General features: G+C 31.2%; 1 protein-coding gene across 1 annotated transcript in view; it reads right to left on the bottom strand.

Annotated features, from left to right (window-relative positions):
• LOC111698634 (TWiK family of potassium channels protein 7) overlaps nucleotides 1-13333 on the bottom strand; it is a 16273-nt gene extending 2940 nt beyond the window's left edge. The window contains exons 1-9 of the mRNA XM_023469013.1: nucleotides 13263-13333; nucleotides 12884-12947; nucleotides 12106-12174; nucleotides 8369-8474; nucleotides 7696-7771; nucleotides 7294-7308; nucleotides 2230-2311; nucleotides 1811-1914; nucleotides 1479-1606 (exon numbers count right to left, since the gene is read on the bottom strand). Coding sequence (XP_023324781.1) covers nucleotides 1479-1606; nucleotides 1811-1914; nucleotides 2230-2311; nucleotides 7294-7308; nucleotides 7696-7771; nucleotides 8369-8474; nucleotides 12106-12122 — 528 coding nt within the window. The 5' untranslated portion in view covers nucleotides 12123-12174; nucleotides 12884-12947; nucleotides 13263-13333. The remainder of the gene's footprint in view (nucleotides 1-1478; nucleotides 1607-1810; nucleotides 1915-2229; nucleotides 2312-7293; nucleotides 7309-7695; nucleotides 7772-8368; nucleotides 8475-12105; nucleotides 12175-12883; nucleotides 12948-13262) is intronic.
• Between the last annotated feature and the right edge of the window lie 1758 nt (nucleotides 13334-15091).

Genomic DNA, 15091 nt, shown 5'->3' with positions numbered 1-15091 from the left:
CTAGTTATTCATGTACTAGTTATTCATGTACTAGTTATTCATGTTCTAGTTATTCATGTACTATTTATTCATGTACTAGTTATTCATGTACTTTTTATTCATGTACTAGTTATTCATGTAATACTTATTCATATACTAGTTATTCATGTACTAGTTATTCATGTACTTGTTATTCATGTACTACTTATTCATGTACTAAACGCAGAAATGTTTAGCTTTATGCATTAAAAATACAAAACAACTTACACTTTCTCAAATTTTTCTGTTTTGAATTTTGGATATTTTAAAGAAAAGTTTATAAAATCTATTTTTGATTTAATAATAATATAAATAAAGGCAACGGGATATCTTTATTTTTCTGCATAAATCAGCATAAAAGTGAACTAACTTTTCTGAGAGAAATATAATAAAATATCACAGACTGAGCAGCACTGCACTAGTGGCAACGTTCTGTTTTGACGAACGCAGATTTTTGAAAATTAACAGAAGATTCTGTGAATGAACATCAAAAACCGATAATTTTGAAATTTTTAACGAACAAAAATAGGCCATTCATGAACAAATAAATGGAGGAATGAAATAATAAGGAAGGCTTGCGTTATTTTGTATTGCTTGAAACTTAGAATAAAATCAAAAATAGAATATTGCGTGCTTGATGCTTTAAATGAAGTCATATTTTTACGTTAAGTAATACTTGAAATAATATTTTTGAGATCGTTAACGAACGGCAACTTAAAGAAATAACAAGAAAAAACATTATAACTGATCGGAACGAACGGATTCCGTAAAAGTTTATCCGTTCTGTTATTCTCACCAACCTTTAACGATTGTGCACAGGCCTGTGCACGGGGTGTGTTTACAAAGATTTGACACAATTTTACATTTTGACCATAAACCTTCCCTGACCCTGGGGTCATGTGAGTTGCCACACACATATTTTGGCCCGTCGATCGGTTCAGCCGTTTTGACGTTTATCGGTAACAAAAACAGAACAGATAGACCGGCAATCACAGTTATATTTAGCTATGTTTAGTAAAATATTTTCATTCTTTAAACCGAAAATCTATACATTTAATAAAAGCAAAATTGTTTCACATTTTCTTGTATTGTTTTTCTCAGCAGGTCTGTGCTGCTCTCCACATTTTCATCTAATTTAAGAAACATTTCTTGGGGAGAATAATTTAAGATAATTTGAAGAAAAAATACAAAGATATAATAAATTGTTTTACTTTCCACTTGCCCACAGGAAAAGTATTTATCTTTTAATCTAAAAATGTTTTCTTATTGTAACAGTCCAAAATAAATAGAAGCTATTTTACTTATTTTGATTTAAATTTCTCTATCCCTGTATTTTCAACCTTTTCAATCACAGACAGCAAATGCTAAACAACAGGATATATATCAAAGATAAACATCGAAATTTAAATCGTCGCTAAATTGCAATGTTTAGTGGAACACCCTGTATTTAGAAAACTTACCCAATCTAGTTCATTTATATCAATATCCTCCAATCCTTTCATCTTTCCCTTTTTAAACTTAGCCAGGTTATCTTTCAAGGCAGCTAGGTCCCCGGCTATATCCACATCCAGCTCAAGATTATTCTTATCTAGATTGGTAGGTAGGTTAGGTTGTTAGGTAGGTAGGTAGGTAGGTAGGTAGGTTAGGTAGGGAGGTAGGCAGGTAGTTAGGTAGGTAGGTAGTTAGGTAAGTAGGTAATTTGGTAGGAAGGCAGAAAGATAAGTAGGTACTAGGTACGTAGGTAGATTAGGATGTACGTAGGTAGGTAGGAAGGTATTTACTTTGCACTTACCAGCATGTTCTCCTAGTTTACGAAGAGTGTCTGCTAGTTTAAGCTGTGCTTGAATCTGTGCTCTCAATTCCTGCATTTTCCTCCAGCTCTCAACATACTGTCTCCTGCATACAGTTTATTCTTTATCTTCCTGTCCTGTTCCTGTCCTGTTCCTGTCCTGTTCCAGTCCTGTTCCTGTCCTGTTCCTGTCTTGTTCCAGTCCTTTCCTGTCTTGTTCCAGTCCTGTTCCTGTCCTGTTCCTGTCCTGTTCCTGTCTTGTTCCAGTCTTGTTCCTGTCCTGTTCCAGTCCTGTTCCTGTCTTGTTCCTGTCCTGTTCATGTCCTGTTCCTGTCCTGTTCCTGTCTTGTTCCAATCCTGTTCCTGTCTTGTTCCAATCCTGTTCCTGTCCTGTTCCTGTCGTTTTTACATGACTTTTTTACCTGACTAACTCTATAATTGTCGTGGTGAAGGCCATGCCCACCAGAATATATATTGTACATACCAGCATGTACGCTGTTTTCTCTAGAGTAAACAAGTTTATAACGTGCACTACACTTCTGTACAGTGTACACTGTACATATTCTAAAAAAACATTTAGAGGAAAATAGAAAAAATTAAACGGTTCTGAAAAAATAATAAATGTTGTCTTCTCCTAATTGAATGCTTTAAAAATGTTTCAAAATGAGATGTTATTAAATAATCAAAGTTATTTTTTGTAATAAAATAGATACATGAACATGAGGCAATCTGAAAAGCAGGAAAATGACGAATATGATAAAAAGAATTTTTATTATCATAGAGAATAATTAAGATCTACAACGTGCATGTGCATACAGTTTACAATGTAAAAATAGGATCTGTTTAATGTAATATAAAGCAAGAACATGCTTTAAAAATCATGCGGAAAAATAAAAATTGTTTTTAAATTTTAATGCTTATAATAATTGAAATTTTCTCCTGTAATGATTGAAAATTGTGTTTAAAGTTCACACGCACCGCTGCCTCTTTAGTAAAAGTAAATTCAACCTTTATGAAGCATAAAGTCTGACCGCGTCAACCTTGTTGCACCCAACGAGGTTATAGTGTATAGAGAGGTGATGTACGCTAAAATCCTTTACTAATTTTATAGGCAATTAACTATACCGAGAGCGTACTGCATATTTGTTTATGATAAGTTGATTCTGGCCTAACCTATAGAATATCAATATTAGTAAACAGCTGTAAGTGTACAGTACAGCTAACTGAGCACACGGGTAGAGAACTATCATCCCTCCTGATTTTACCTTACGAAACCAAAATTTGTTCAAGTTATGGCTACAAATATTTTAAAGCTTTATTTAAGATGCCATGACAGGTTAAATTGAACAAATATTTGTAAAAATGCTGATCGATTGCCATGTTAGATGTGTGCAATTTTTAGATCACAATATAGGTCATCTAAATCAGCGTGAAGAGTGCATGAATAAATTTAGTAAAATCATAAATTCACTGAACTGACAGAGTATAAAATATCTGGTGAAGGTTTAACACTCCCAGGATAAATTATACCCGCAACCGTCCAACAATTCCAAACTCAACATTTAAAATCAGACAAATTTCAAGAATTTTTACAAAAATATAGCGGGATCCACAAACATGTTTATTCAATCCAAAATTTAAAATTTGATTTTCTTTGGAAAAAATGTCGATTGTTTATGTTGATGAAAGGTGATTCAAATTTGTTAATTAATAAAAATGTAAATCCCCAAAAGATGAAAATTTGACACCCTGTATGGCGTTTTTACTTTTGATTGAATTTCGATCCAAGTGTTGTAAATAATGTGACACCCTGTATAAAACCTTCTATAGCTTGGACATAATAATATTTCATTTATCAAGCGGTTCATAAAAATCCTTTCAACCCGGGTAATAAACCTTTTATAGAAGATGCGGGGGGGGGTATATATATGTTTATAAATTTCAATATTTTTCTGGTCCGTAGCTAGAATTTGTTTTGTTAATGTTAAACCGTTCTTATCTAAATAATAAAACTTTTTGACATTATCCAAATTAAGATCAACACTAGAAAAGAATAAACTTTCAACAATGGTCCCGAAAATATAAAAAAATGTATTTTTGGACAACCAGATAAAAGCGTGAAAATAAGCATAACAGCCGACTTTTTTTTACTACGTTTTACAGCTAGGGCTGGTCACGTTCCAACTTTTTCTTGCCGTTCCATTTACAGTTAGTTCCAACCGTTAAACATTACAGTTAGTTCCAACCTTTAAACATTACAGTTAGTTCCAACCGTTAAACATTATAGTTAGTTCCAACCTTTAAACATTACAGTTAGTTCCAACCGTTAAACATTACAGTTAGTTCCAACCGTTAAACATTACAGTTAGTTCCAACCGTTAAGCATTGCAGTTAGTCCCAACCGTTAAACATTACAGTTATTTCCAACCGTTAAACATTACAGTTAGTTCAAACCGTTAAACATTACAGTTGTTTCCAACCGTTAAACATTACAGTTAGTTCCAACCGTTAAACATTACAATTAGTTCCAACCGTTAAACATTACAATTAGTTCCAACCGTTAAAAAAGTGAAATTTCAAGCTTCTGATAATTTCAAAGTTAAGAAAGCACGTCCGTTCGTCAACAGCATTTACCGTTTTTTAAAATTACCGTTAGTTAACGTTTAAAATTTTATTAACAGTGTTAACGGAGACTTTTTGATACTTAAGAAATCGTTAATGGCGCAGTAGTTACTTGCGGAATTCACAATTTTACCCGTTTAAACTTAATCTCAATTATGTAATTTTTCCTCTTTGTCCCTGCTGCAAAAAGTCACTTACAACTCATCTGTTTTCAAGTTGTAAAACAAGGACATATCCATAATTTTTTGGAACCCCTGTCCCGGATTTAGTTACACAGCTGTCTCCTGAGAGATCTGGGCATAAGATTTATAAATATAATTCATTTCTATCAAATAATAGATTTGTTTAGGGAATACAGACCCAGAGGAAAAGGGGGGGGGGAGGACCCAAAGATAAGAATATGGTAAAAAAAAAAAAAAAACGTTTTTATCATTTCGCAAAATTTTTTTTACGAAACAAACAGAACGATTGGATTGAGAAAGTTTTCCAAAATATTCTGAATTCTGAAAACATGATTATTTGTTATAATATTAAAGTACTGAGTTATTTTCTCTGCAGGGGAAGGTTATAATTTGTTACCCAGCAGGCAGCCCTACACTTTTTATACTTATAGCCGGATTCTTCATACACTTTTTATACCTATAGCCGGGTTCATCATACACTTTTTATACTTATAGCAGGGTTCATCATACACTTTTATACTTATAGCCGGGTTCATTATACACTTTTTATACTTATAGCCGGGTTCATTGTACACTTTTTATACTTATACCCGGCTTTATTATAACTTTTTATACTTTTACCCGGGTTCATCATACACTTTTTATACTTATACCCGGCTTCATTATAACTTTTTATACTTTTACCCGGGTTCATCATACACTTTTTATACTTATAGCCGGGTTCATCATTTACTTTTTATACTTATAGCCGGGTTCATCATACACTTTTCATACTTATAGCCGGGTTCATCATACACTATTCATACTTGTACCCGGGTTCATCATACATTTTTATACTTATACCCGGGTTCATTATACACTTGTTATACTTATACCAGGGTTCATTATACACTTTTTATACTTATTGCCGGGTTCATCATTTACTTTTTATACTTATAGCCGGGTTCATCATACACTTTTCATACTTATAGCCGGGTTCATCATACACTATTCATACTTGTACCCGGGTTCATCATACATTTTTATACTTATACCCGGGTTCATTATACACTTGTTATACTTATACCAGGGTTCATTATACACTTTTTATACTTATTGCCGGGTTCATCATTTACTTTTTATACTTATAGCCGGGTTCATCATACACTTTTCATACTTATAGCCGGGTTCATCATACACTATTCATACTTGTACCCGGGTTCATCATACATTTTTATACTTATACCCGGGTTCATTATACACTTTTTATACTTATACCAGGGTTCATTATACACTTTTTATACTTATTGCCGGGTTCATCATACACTTTATATACTTATAGCCGGGTTCATTATACACTTTTTATACTTACAGCCAGGTTCATTATACACTTTTTATACTTATAGCCGGGTTCATTATACACTTTTTATACTTAAAGCTAGGTTCATCATACACTTTTCATACTTATAGCCGGGTTCATCATACACTTTTCATACTTACACCTGGGTTCATTATACACTTTTTATACTTATAGCCAGGTTCATTATACACTTTTTTTACTTAAAGCTGGGTTCATCATACACTTTCTATACTTATAGCGGGGTTCATTATACACTTTTTATACTTATAGCTGGTTTCTTTGTATGCTGGGTTCATTATACACTTTTTACACTAATAAGCCCAGTTTAATGCACAGTATTTATACTTATAGGCTGGATCATTATATACTTTTAATACAGATAAAGTATTTAAACTTGCTTGAAAACATGGCTTGAAAAAATCTTTTTATAAGAAAATGATCTGAATAGCCTTATTCTAAATTTTTTTAGTTTTTTAACAATCAAATCAATAATAATCCATAATTTAAACAATCAAAAATAATCGTGGATTTCTACTTAAAAAAGAATAATTACGAAATGCTTTAGTATGCATTTATAGGTATCTAAGTAATCTCTGAACTTATAAAAGATACTACTGAACAAGAAATTTTCAAACTAAAAACATTCTTTTTTGTTTGTTTGTTTACAGTCCCTTTAAGTTTAAGTGATGCATGGTACTGACAACTGTCTTCAAGAACACAGAATGCAGAAAACTGCATTTACATAAAAAAATTCAAACAAATTGAAACTTTTCTCATATTAAAACAACCAAATAATTTTAATAGTTCATCTCATGGGCTTCTTTTCCAAGAGATTTAACGATTTAAGGAATAATAATTGATATTTTGAATTATCTACATTTTTTTACTGATTAGAATTAATTCTAATGTAATTTTTTACAATTTTTAATGAAAGAAAAACATGCAATTGTGCATTAGCAAAATTTAAAATGCATAAAAAGTTTTAAATCCTAATAAACATGCAAAATTTACTTTGAAGGTACAACGAGAGCCAGAAAACTTTGGAACAAGAAAACGACTTTTAGACTCAAGTTATGACTTTAGTCAAATGAACATGAGACAGAAAAAACAGACCCATTTAACTTAATTAATGATTCTGGTTCTTACCGTATCAAATTTAAACACTATCAAGAACATGATTTTTCAGAACAAATGTTAAATTCTAGAAAGAAAAAAACGCAGAAAAATTCCTATTTATTTGAGTAAAAATCATGCAGACTATAAAATCGAGGAATAAAAAGAGTTTGGGGCAGCACTTTGCTCCTAAATTGAGATAGAAAGAAAAATTATAAAAACAAACTTACCGCCAATTTTAATGTCTAAAAATATTAAGGATTTAATTAAATTTCAACATTGGTTTCAACATAACTCATGCAGAGGGACTGCGGGGATAAGGGGCGGAGATAACGGTATAAGCAAAATGGCCGACTTATTTTCCCGCCATTTTGTATTTTAAGCAAAGACGATATTTTTTAATATTTACATTTGTATCTTTTCTTGCATGTAATTTCATTAAACGTGCTTAGGAATCAGGTAAAGGAAAAAAATAATATTAAAAATCTAGATTTTGTGAACATTTTTGTTTACAACTAGTGTTAAGGGGCAGGGGAACTGTACAGGCGAAAGTTCTACATCAACAAACAGTTATCAAACAACACCAACAATCAAACTAGATCAGTCTTCCATATTTTAAATTTAAAGTTTACCTGGGACAATGTCTCCAAACCCAATTGTTGTCATTGTAATGAAACAAAAATAAAAAGCATCAAAGAATGACCAGTCCTAAATAAAAGAGCATTGTTTTTTACAGTGTGATAAAAATCACGTTAAAATCACGTTGGGGCCAAGGCAAAAGGGCAAAAATTTTGAAAAAAATATATACAGGGTTACCTACAAAGGATGAGACTGTAAAGACGACTTAAAATTCTTAAAATATTACGATGAAAAGATTAAATTAAGTCACCTATCTTCAATATAGCCGTTCAATGGGATATTTAATGATTTATCAAAGAAAAAACAAGTTTATAGTGGCAAGAAACCATGAATATAAGGAAATGGACAGTATTAATTCCGTTCAGTCGTCCCTGAAGTCCATCTATTGTTGGGAACCCCATATATCCCCGAAATATACAGGGTGTCCCACATCAAATTAGACCGCGTCAATGGGTCTAAATTACGATTTGGGGGACAAATCAGAAAATTTAAGAAGAATCAATCATTTTGAAAAATTTAATAAGGCTAATAGAATTTTTTTTTTCGAAGTAAATGCTAGATTTTTCGAGTATTTACTTATGTGCGTATTTTGGCGTTAAAGATTAGAGATAATCTAATATGATATGGGACGCTCTGTATACCCCTGAAAAAGGTTGCATAACTGACCTCCCAGAGTGTGAAGAGAAAGGCACCAAATGAGAGGAAGATAAAGAGGAAGACGAGTGCTAGTACTGCCGTGTACATATTCCCACCCATACCCATCTCATCATCACTTGGAGAAAACAAAGGAATTGAAGAAATCACTCAGATCTTTCAGCAATGTAATGTACTTTTTCCAAAGACATTATCACAAACTGCAACTTCACAAGGGTATTTTGCCAAGTGGCCACTTCCCAAAAGTGCAATTTCCCAAGCGGCAACTTCCTAAGTCTGCCCTAGCCGCAGCGCTCGGCTCCTAACCTGTTCTAGCCGCTGCGCTCGGCCCCCTAGCCAATCCTAGCCTCAGCATTCGGCCCCAAACTGCAGGCCTAATTTAAACGTTGGGAAGTTGCCACTTGAAAAATAGCAAATTTGGGAAGTTGCCACTTGGAAAATTGTCACTTGCGAAGTCGCCCTGCGAAAGATGCCTTTGGGAAAATACCTAAGACCCTTCACGTTTACAGTTTGTATCACATAACACTCTGGATTTTTAGGACATCAGGTAGAGAATGTAGAACATATTATATAATGTTTGTGGTAGAAAATAAAGAGCTTTTTCATATGTTGTGTTTGGAGAGAATGTAATATGATCAGGGACCCTCTGTATTAAAAATATTTCAATTAAGATCAGAATTTAAAGCAGCCGACTAAAAGTGGCCGATTGATCCTGGCAACGGCTGTAAGTAAAGTTAACCCTGTAGTAATTGAATTGAAATTCAGAGACCATATACAAGTTTTTGTGAAAAAAAACGTTAATAAAATATTTGGTTATTTAATATACAATTTACATATTTAAACCATGTTTATAACAAACAATTTTTTCTATAGGATTTACAAAAAATCCCCCCTCTAAATTTTCCTCATTTTTGAGTGGATAAAGTGACCAAAACAGAATTTAAAAAAATTGTAAATGAGTTTATGGAAATGTCTCTAATGCATTGTCACCATTACTTAGAGAAATAATGTTAACCCAAGAATCTGCAAAATTCTTGGACTTTTTTATAAATAACGTTTGTAAAACTTGTAATTTTCTAGGTGACAGCCAACATTTTGGGACAATTTTTCTTTATTATTTCAATTACTTGCAATCTCGTAATTATTTGCAGAGCATTTTTGATAATGAAAAAGCAGTACAAAAAAATATATATATATACACGCCAAATTTATATATAGACTAGAAATTCAAGGCGCTTCGCGCCCTTCTTTCTAGCCTTAGAGGGCGCTGCGCGCCCATCTTCTAAATTAGTTGTGAACATGTTCTCTTTGTGTACATCGTAAAACAAAACAAAAATAATTCGCGGATTTTCACAAAAAATTTCGCGGATTTTCAAAATTTTTAAAAATTTAATGACGATCGAATTTTGATGGAGACAAATATTTAAAATTTTGATGATTCATAAACCTTCCCTGGAGTCCCTAGATGTCCCACAAAAAATTTGGGCCCGATCGGTTCAGCCGTTTTGACGTTTATTGGATACAAACAAACAGACAAACAGACAGACAAACAAGCCAAATTTATATATAGATTTAGCTGTTGACTTAAGCATCGGTATATGTTTTCATGAAAATATCAACTTTACATTTTTGCTTTATACATACTTTATCCATTTCAGATTACTTTAGGCGGCCGGATAGGTGTCTAAATCAAATTAGAATTAAAATGCACAACCTTAAGCAGTTCTAAATTTGATTAAGATTCAGAATAATTTAAACATAAATGTATTTAAAAATACAAAATTGAAAAAATAATGCTATTTAATGCCAAGAAGATTATTTTTCAAAAATCTTCTTTTGAAACCTTTGCGTAAAATTACAAAATCTTGTCGGACGCAATAGTAAAACTTCATGATACCTTTGAACAGTGAATGCTATTTCAAGGGGGCCAGGTTTTGGACCAAAAATTTAATAAATTGTAAACCATGTTTATATATAGGTATCTATATTAAAATTTTGCATTAGAATTAACAAATTAATATTACAATGCTTCATTTATTTTTAGAAGTGAAGAAAATGAAACCCTAAGTAATAGTTATGAATAAAGCAAGTTATAGCTCCGTAAAATACCATGGATGATAAACTTTAGAATAATTTATAAAAGCAATCTAAAGGGACACTCCACGCAATACCGCACTTTTAAAAGTTCACGATATAAGTGCCTGAAGATATCTCCATTATCGGTTTTTTATAAGAGTTTGTTTACCAGTTAATGATGATGCTATTCTCAAAAAGGGGAATCACTGAAATACCGTGAACAGTTTCTTTTCAAAATCCATTTTGAATTCAATATAGTAAACTGCCAAACTTTGCTATTGATGGCAAATTTTCGACTTAAAGTTTATAAAATTTGTTTGAGAGGCACGAGGTTTAAATATGTTCTGCTTTATATTGAATAAAAAAACGGTCAAAATTTGCAAGAGCCTACAGCTAATTTTACATCATAAACCACGTCCAAACTGAAAATCTATAAACTGAAAATTTTTATAATAATTACTGAAGAGGTGGGAGGGAAAAACTTTAAAATTAAGCAGGAGATAATTATAATTTAGATATTATATTGAAAACAATGAAATTGCTAATAATTGAAAATTAAAAATTCAATTAGAAACCGATTTTCTTTATACTGTGTTTACAAACAATGCTTTAGAATAATTTTATGGAAATTTATGACTATTCAAAAAAAAATAAGGATTATATTAGAAAAACCCAAATCTTTAAAATTTCATTTGGCTTTAATATGCGTGGAATCAAACAGGGTTACCTACAAAGGATGAGACTTCAGAAACGACTTTATGTAATCTATAATGTCTGTTTCCTTATATTCATGATTCTAAATTAAACCTCTGCAAATGTTAGCATATTTTTTGCTTGTTTAATTATTAAAGGGAGTAATTGGCAATGTACCGAGATTGCCATATTATTGAGAAATTTTTCAGGATTCATTTGAGACCTATCAGACGTTTTTACGGTGAATCGTTGTTCAGCAAGAGCGCAAATTCAATCTTGAAAATTTCTATTGATAATCAAATTTGAAGGGATGATTTTGAGAATCGGTTTTATTTAAATTATTTGATAACGACCACAAAAAAATGTAACAAACAATTTATTGGTTTCTGAAATGTCTCAATGTTCAAAACCATATAGATCTCCTGGATTTTTTTCATGAAAAGACGACATCTGAAGGATCGAAGAAATCTGCGAACAATTATTCATAAAGAATAAGAAAATCAATATAATGATTAAAAAGAAACAATTGATTCTAACATTGATTTATTGACAAATTTATAATGAGAAATATGTTCCTAAACATCTTACTAATTGGTTTACAGTACAATTTTTTTTCATTTTTTTGTCGTCGTTATTTAATAATTTAACGTAACTACCCAAATGGATGATTTTGAACGTCGACTTTGCGCTCTAACTCAGTAATTATACATAATTAAAACGTTTCACATGTCTCAAATGAATTCTAGAATAATTTATCCACAATGCTACATTCTCAGTTGAACTAACATACATTGCCGATCACTCCCTTTAAATAAGCTATTTGAAGACAATACTAAAGGCAATAAATTTAATTTAACCTTAAAGTTGTCATATTTAAAGAGTTGCAGGTCGTCTTTACAGCTTCTCATTCTTTGTGAATAACCCTATATGACGTTTACATTTTTTACTATTCTCTATAAAGTACAATATAAGATACTTACTCTTCTTTTTCTTTCATAAACTTATCCAGTATTGGTTGAATCTTATCCTTATATTTCTCCCAAACAGTACTAAGTTATATTCTTTATTAGTAAACATTGATTAAAGACAACATTACAGGAATCTTATGCAATGTTATGTTGTTAAAAAGCAAGTAATTTTACCAGTTTGTTAAAGATTAACTTAAATTGAGTGCATAATATCTATTACTTTTTACATAATATTAAAATGTAAAAAATATCAAATTTTAAATTCCTAAATTCGAATAGATTGTGGTTTTTATAAAGCTGGGTTCTGATTCAAATATTTTTATAGAAATCTAAAAATAATTCTTTCTTTTTTACAACTAAAAATCACAAATTTATCACGGTAATCAATTTTTCATTTCCGTTTTATTACATCTATTCTCATCCGGCCAATAAATGGTTAGATATGAAAATAAATGGTCAAGGATCTTGGATAGTTTATTTAATGGGAGATATACATTTGTTCTACAATTTTAAGCAGAAACCTTTAATTTTACTTAAAGGGTTTGCAGAGAATAAGAGATATTGCAAAGTTCACGTCAACATAAAGTAAATTTAACTTTAAACTGAAATCTTACACTACTTCTCTGATCAAGAGCTATTAAAAAAAGCAAAACAATGTTTTAAAATTCTTATATGTAACATAATAAATTTACAAAGTAGCAAAAAAATTATTATAAAAAATGAAAATTAAATTTATTATATATTTTTGTAAAAGTTAAAAAATATATTTTATTTAATCAAGAATATTTTCCTGAGTAGGGTTGCAAACAATGCTCCAACATCAGCTATAACACTAAGGGTAAAGGGTATTCCAACTGAAATAATATAAATAAAGGGTGTATCAGCTATAACACTAAGGGTAAAGGGTATTCCGACTGAAATAATATAAATAAAGGATGCATCAGGATTTATATCGAAATGGTGAATACGTTTGGCGAAAAAAAAATTTCGCATTTTTTCGCATTCTATTCGTAGGGAGAAATATAATATTTGTTGCAATTTTTTGCTAATTTATCGCATGTATTGGAAATATAAAGATCAAGTCTACCTATTGCAATATAAAGATCAAGTCTACCTATTGCAATATAAAGATCAAGTCTACCTATTGCAAATATAAAGATCAAGTCTACCTATTGCAAAAATAATGCAGAAAATCCTTCCCGGAAATGTGACTGGAGCAATATTTCCATATCCTGAAATATTGATAATTTTAATAATAATAATAATAATAATAGTAATATTTGTTAAATGGGCAATACCAAGGATGTAATGCAAGGAAAGTTATTTCAGAAGTGTACACATCTTTTGTAGTGCAGTGTACTGTCTCCGGGCGCTAATGTAAACACAAGACGGATGTCGAAGCCTGACATGAGATCCATCTTTCACATAAAAAAATCAATGAAATGTTCTGGTCATAGGAATAGGAAACCATATGTGAATCATCAAAATTATCAAAATTTAATGCTTTTAACCTCCTTGAATACTAAACGATCACTGATGCATCTATTCTTGTTTACAATTTCCGCCCAGATAGAACTGGTTTCAATATGTACGCAGAGTATACGCGACAGCAATTAACTTTCCTTGCATTACAACCTTGGGCAATACTGATTATTTCCATATCCTGAATTATTGATTATATTATAATAGTAGATAAAAATAATGAAAATAATAATAGTATTATTTGTTAGATAGGCAATACTGAATATTTCCATATCCTGAAATATTGATAATTATAATAATAAATAATAATGATGATAATAATAATATTTGTTAGAAGAGCAATATTGAATATTTCCATATCCTTTTTATATTGATATTGGTAGAAGAGCAATATTCCTATCTATCTATGTTAAAATATTGGGTTTATCAGAACAGCAATTTTTCTATGGATCGTAAAATATCATATTTGTAATATTTCCTAATAAATTGATATTTAAAAAAAGAGATTTTTAAAATTCTGAAATCTATATATTTGACGTGAGAGCAATATTTGTTAAAAGATTCCAACCATATTTGGAAATATTGATATTCTTTATACTGAAAATCAATGTGTTTTTTTATTCACGTAAAGGGACTGTACAGGAAAAATGAAAGGGGGTATAGGTTGAAACTTGAGCATTTCAGGAGTTGATCGAGACCTGTAAGAGTTCTATCTAATGTTCCTGTCTCGAGAAATTGATATAAAACTGTTTCAAAATTATACCAAAACGTATATATGTAAGATTTTGTATGAGATTCTTAGTATTAAACAGGTCATATTCAGCAAATACGCAACCAATCTGAAAACAACGATATCCCAGAGGAGCCTGAGAAACTCAAGTTTGCTCCTATTATTATTTGTATTTAATAATTTTTCATTTTTAATAGATATAATTGATAATATTATTTATGCGTCCGGAACATGTCACCAGAATTCCAACCAATGGCAGTGCAGTATTATTGTCACATGTCTCCGTCTGTATCACGTGACCAGTATACTGCACTGCCATTGGAGGGAGTTCTGGTCACGTGATACGGACATATATCTTACATATATACGTTTCGGTATATAATTGACTCAGTTTTAAGACAGGAACATCAGATAGATGTCTTATAGGTATCGTTCAACTCCTGAAACTCTCAGGTTTCATCCTATACCCCCCTTTCATTTTTCTTTATAGTCCCTTTAAGATAACTTTTATCCTGAATAAGAATTTGTTGTTGGGCTTCTCTTCTTTTCCTTTTCACGCCTTGTTAACGTTAATCTTTAACATCAATACTTTAATATTTTATTAGACTTATTGTAGGTGGGGAGAGGACCACTTACAAATTTTGGACACAATCATTTTTTTTATTCAAGGTTAAGTATGAACAACAATCATACCAAAAGAAAAAAATTAATTATTAGCATCCCGCTTCTCTCCTTCACCCCTTCTCATCATCTGTAAACTCTTTCCCCCTTCCATCTTATTTATTT

The sequence above is a fragment of the Eurytemora carolleeae genome, unplaced genomic scaffold (assembly GCF_000591075.1).
Source record: "Eurytemora carolleeae unplaced genomic scaffold, Eaff_2.0 scaffold140, whole genome shotgun sequence".
In the NCBI taxonomy this organism is placed as follows: domain Eukaryota; kingdom Metazoa; phylum Arthropoda; class Copepoda; order Calanoida; family Temoridae; genus Eurytemora; species Eurytemora carolleeae.
This window is presented reverse-complemented; position numbering and strand designations above follow the sequence as displayed.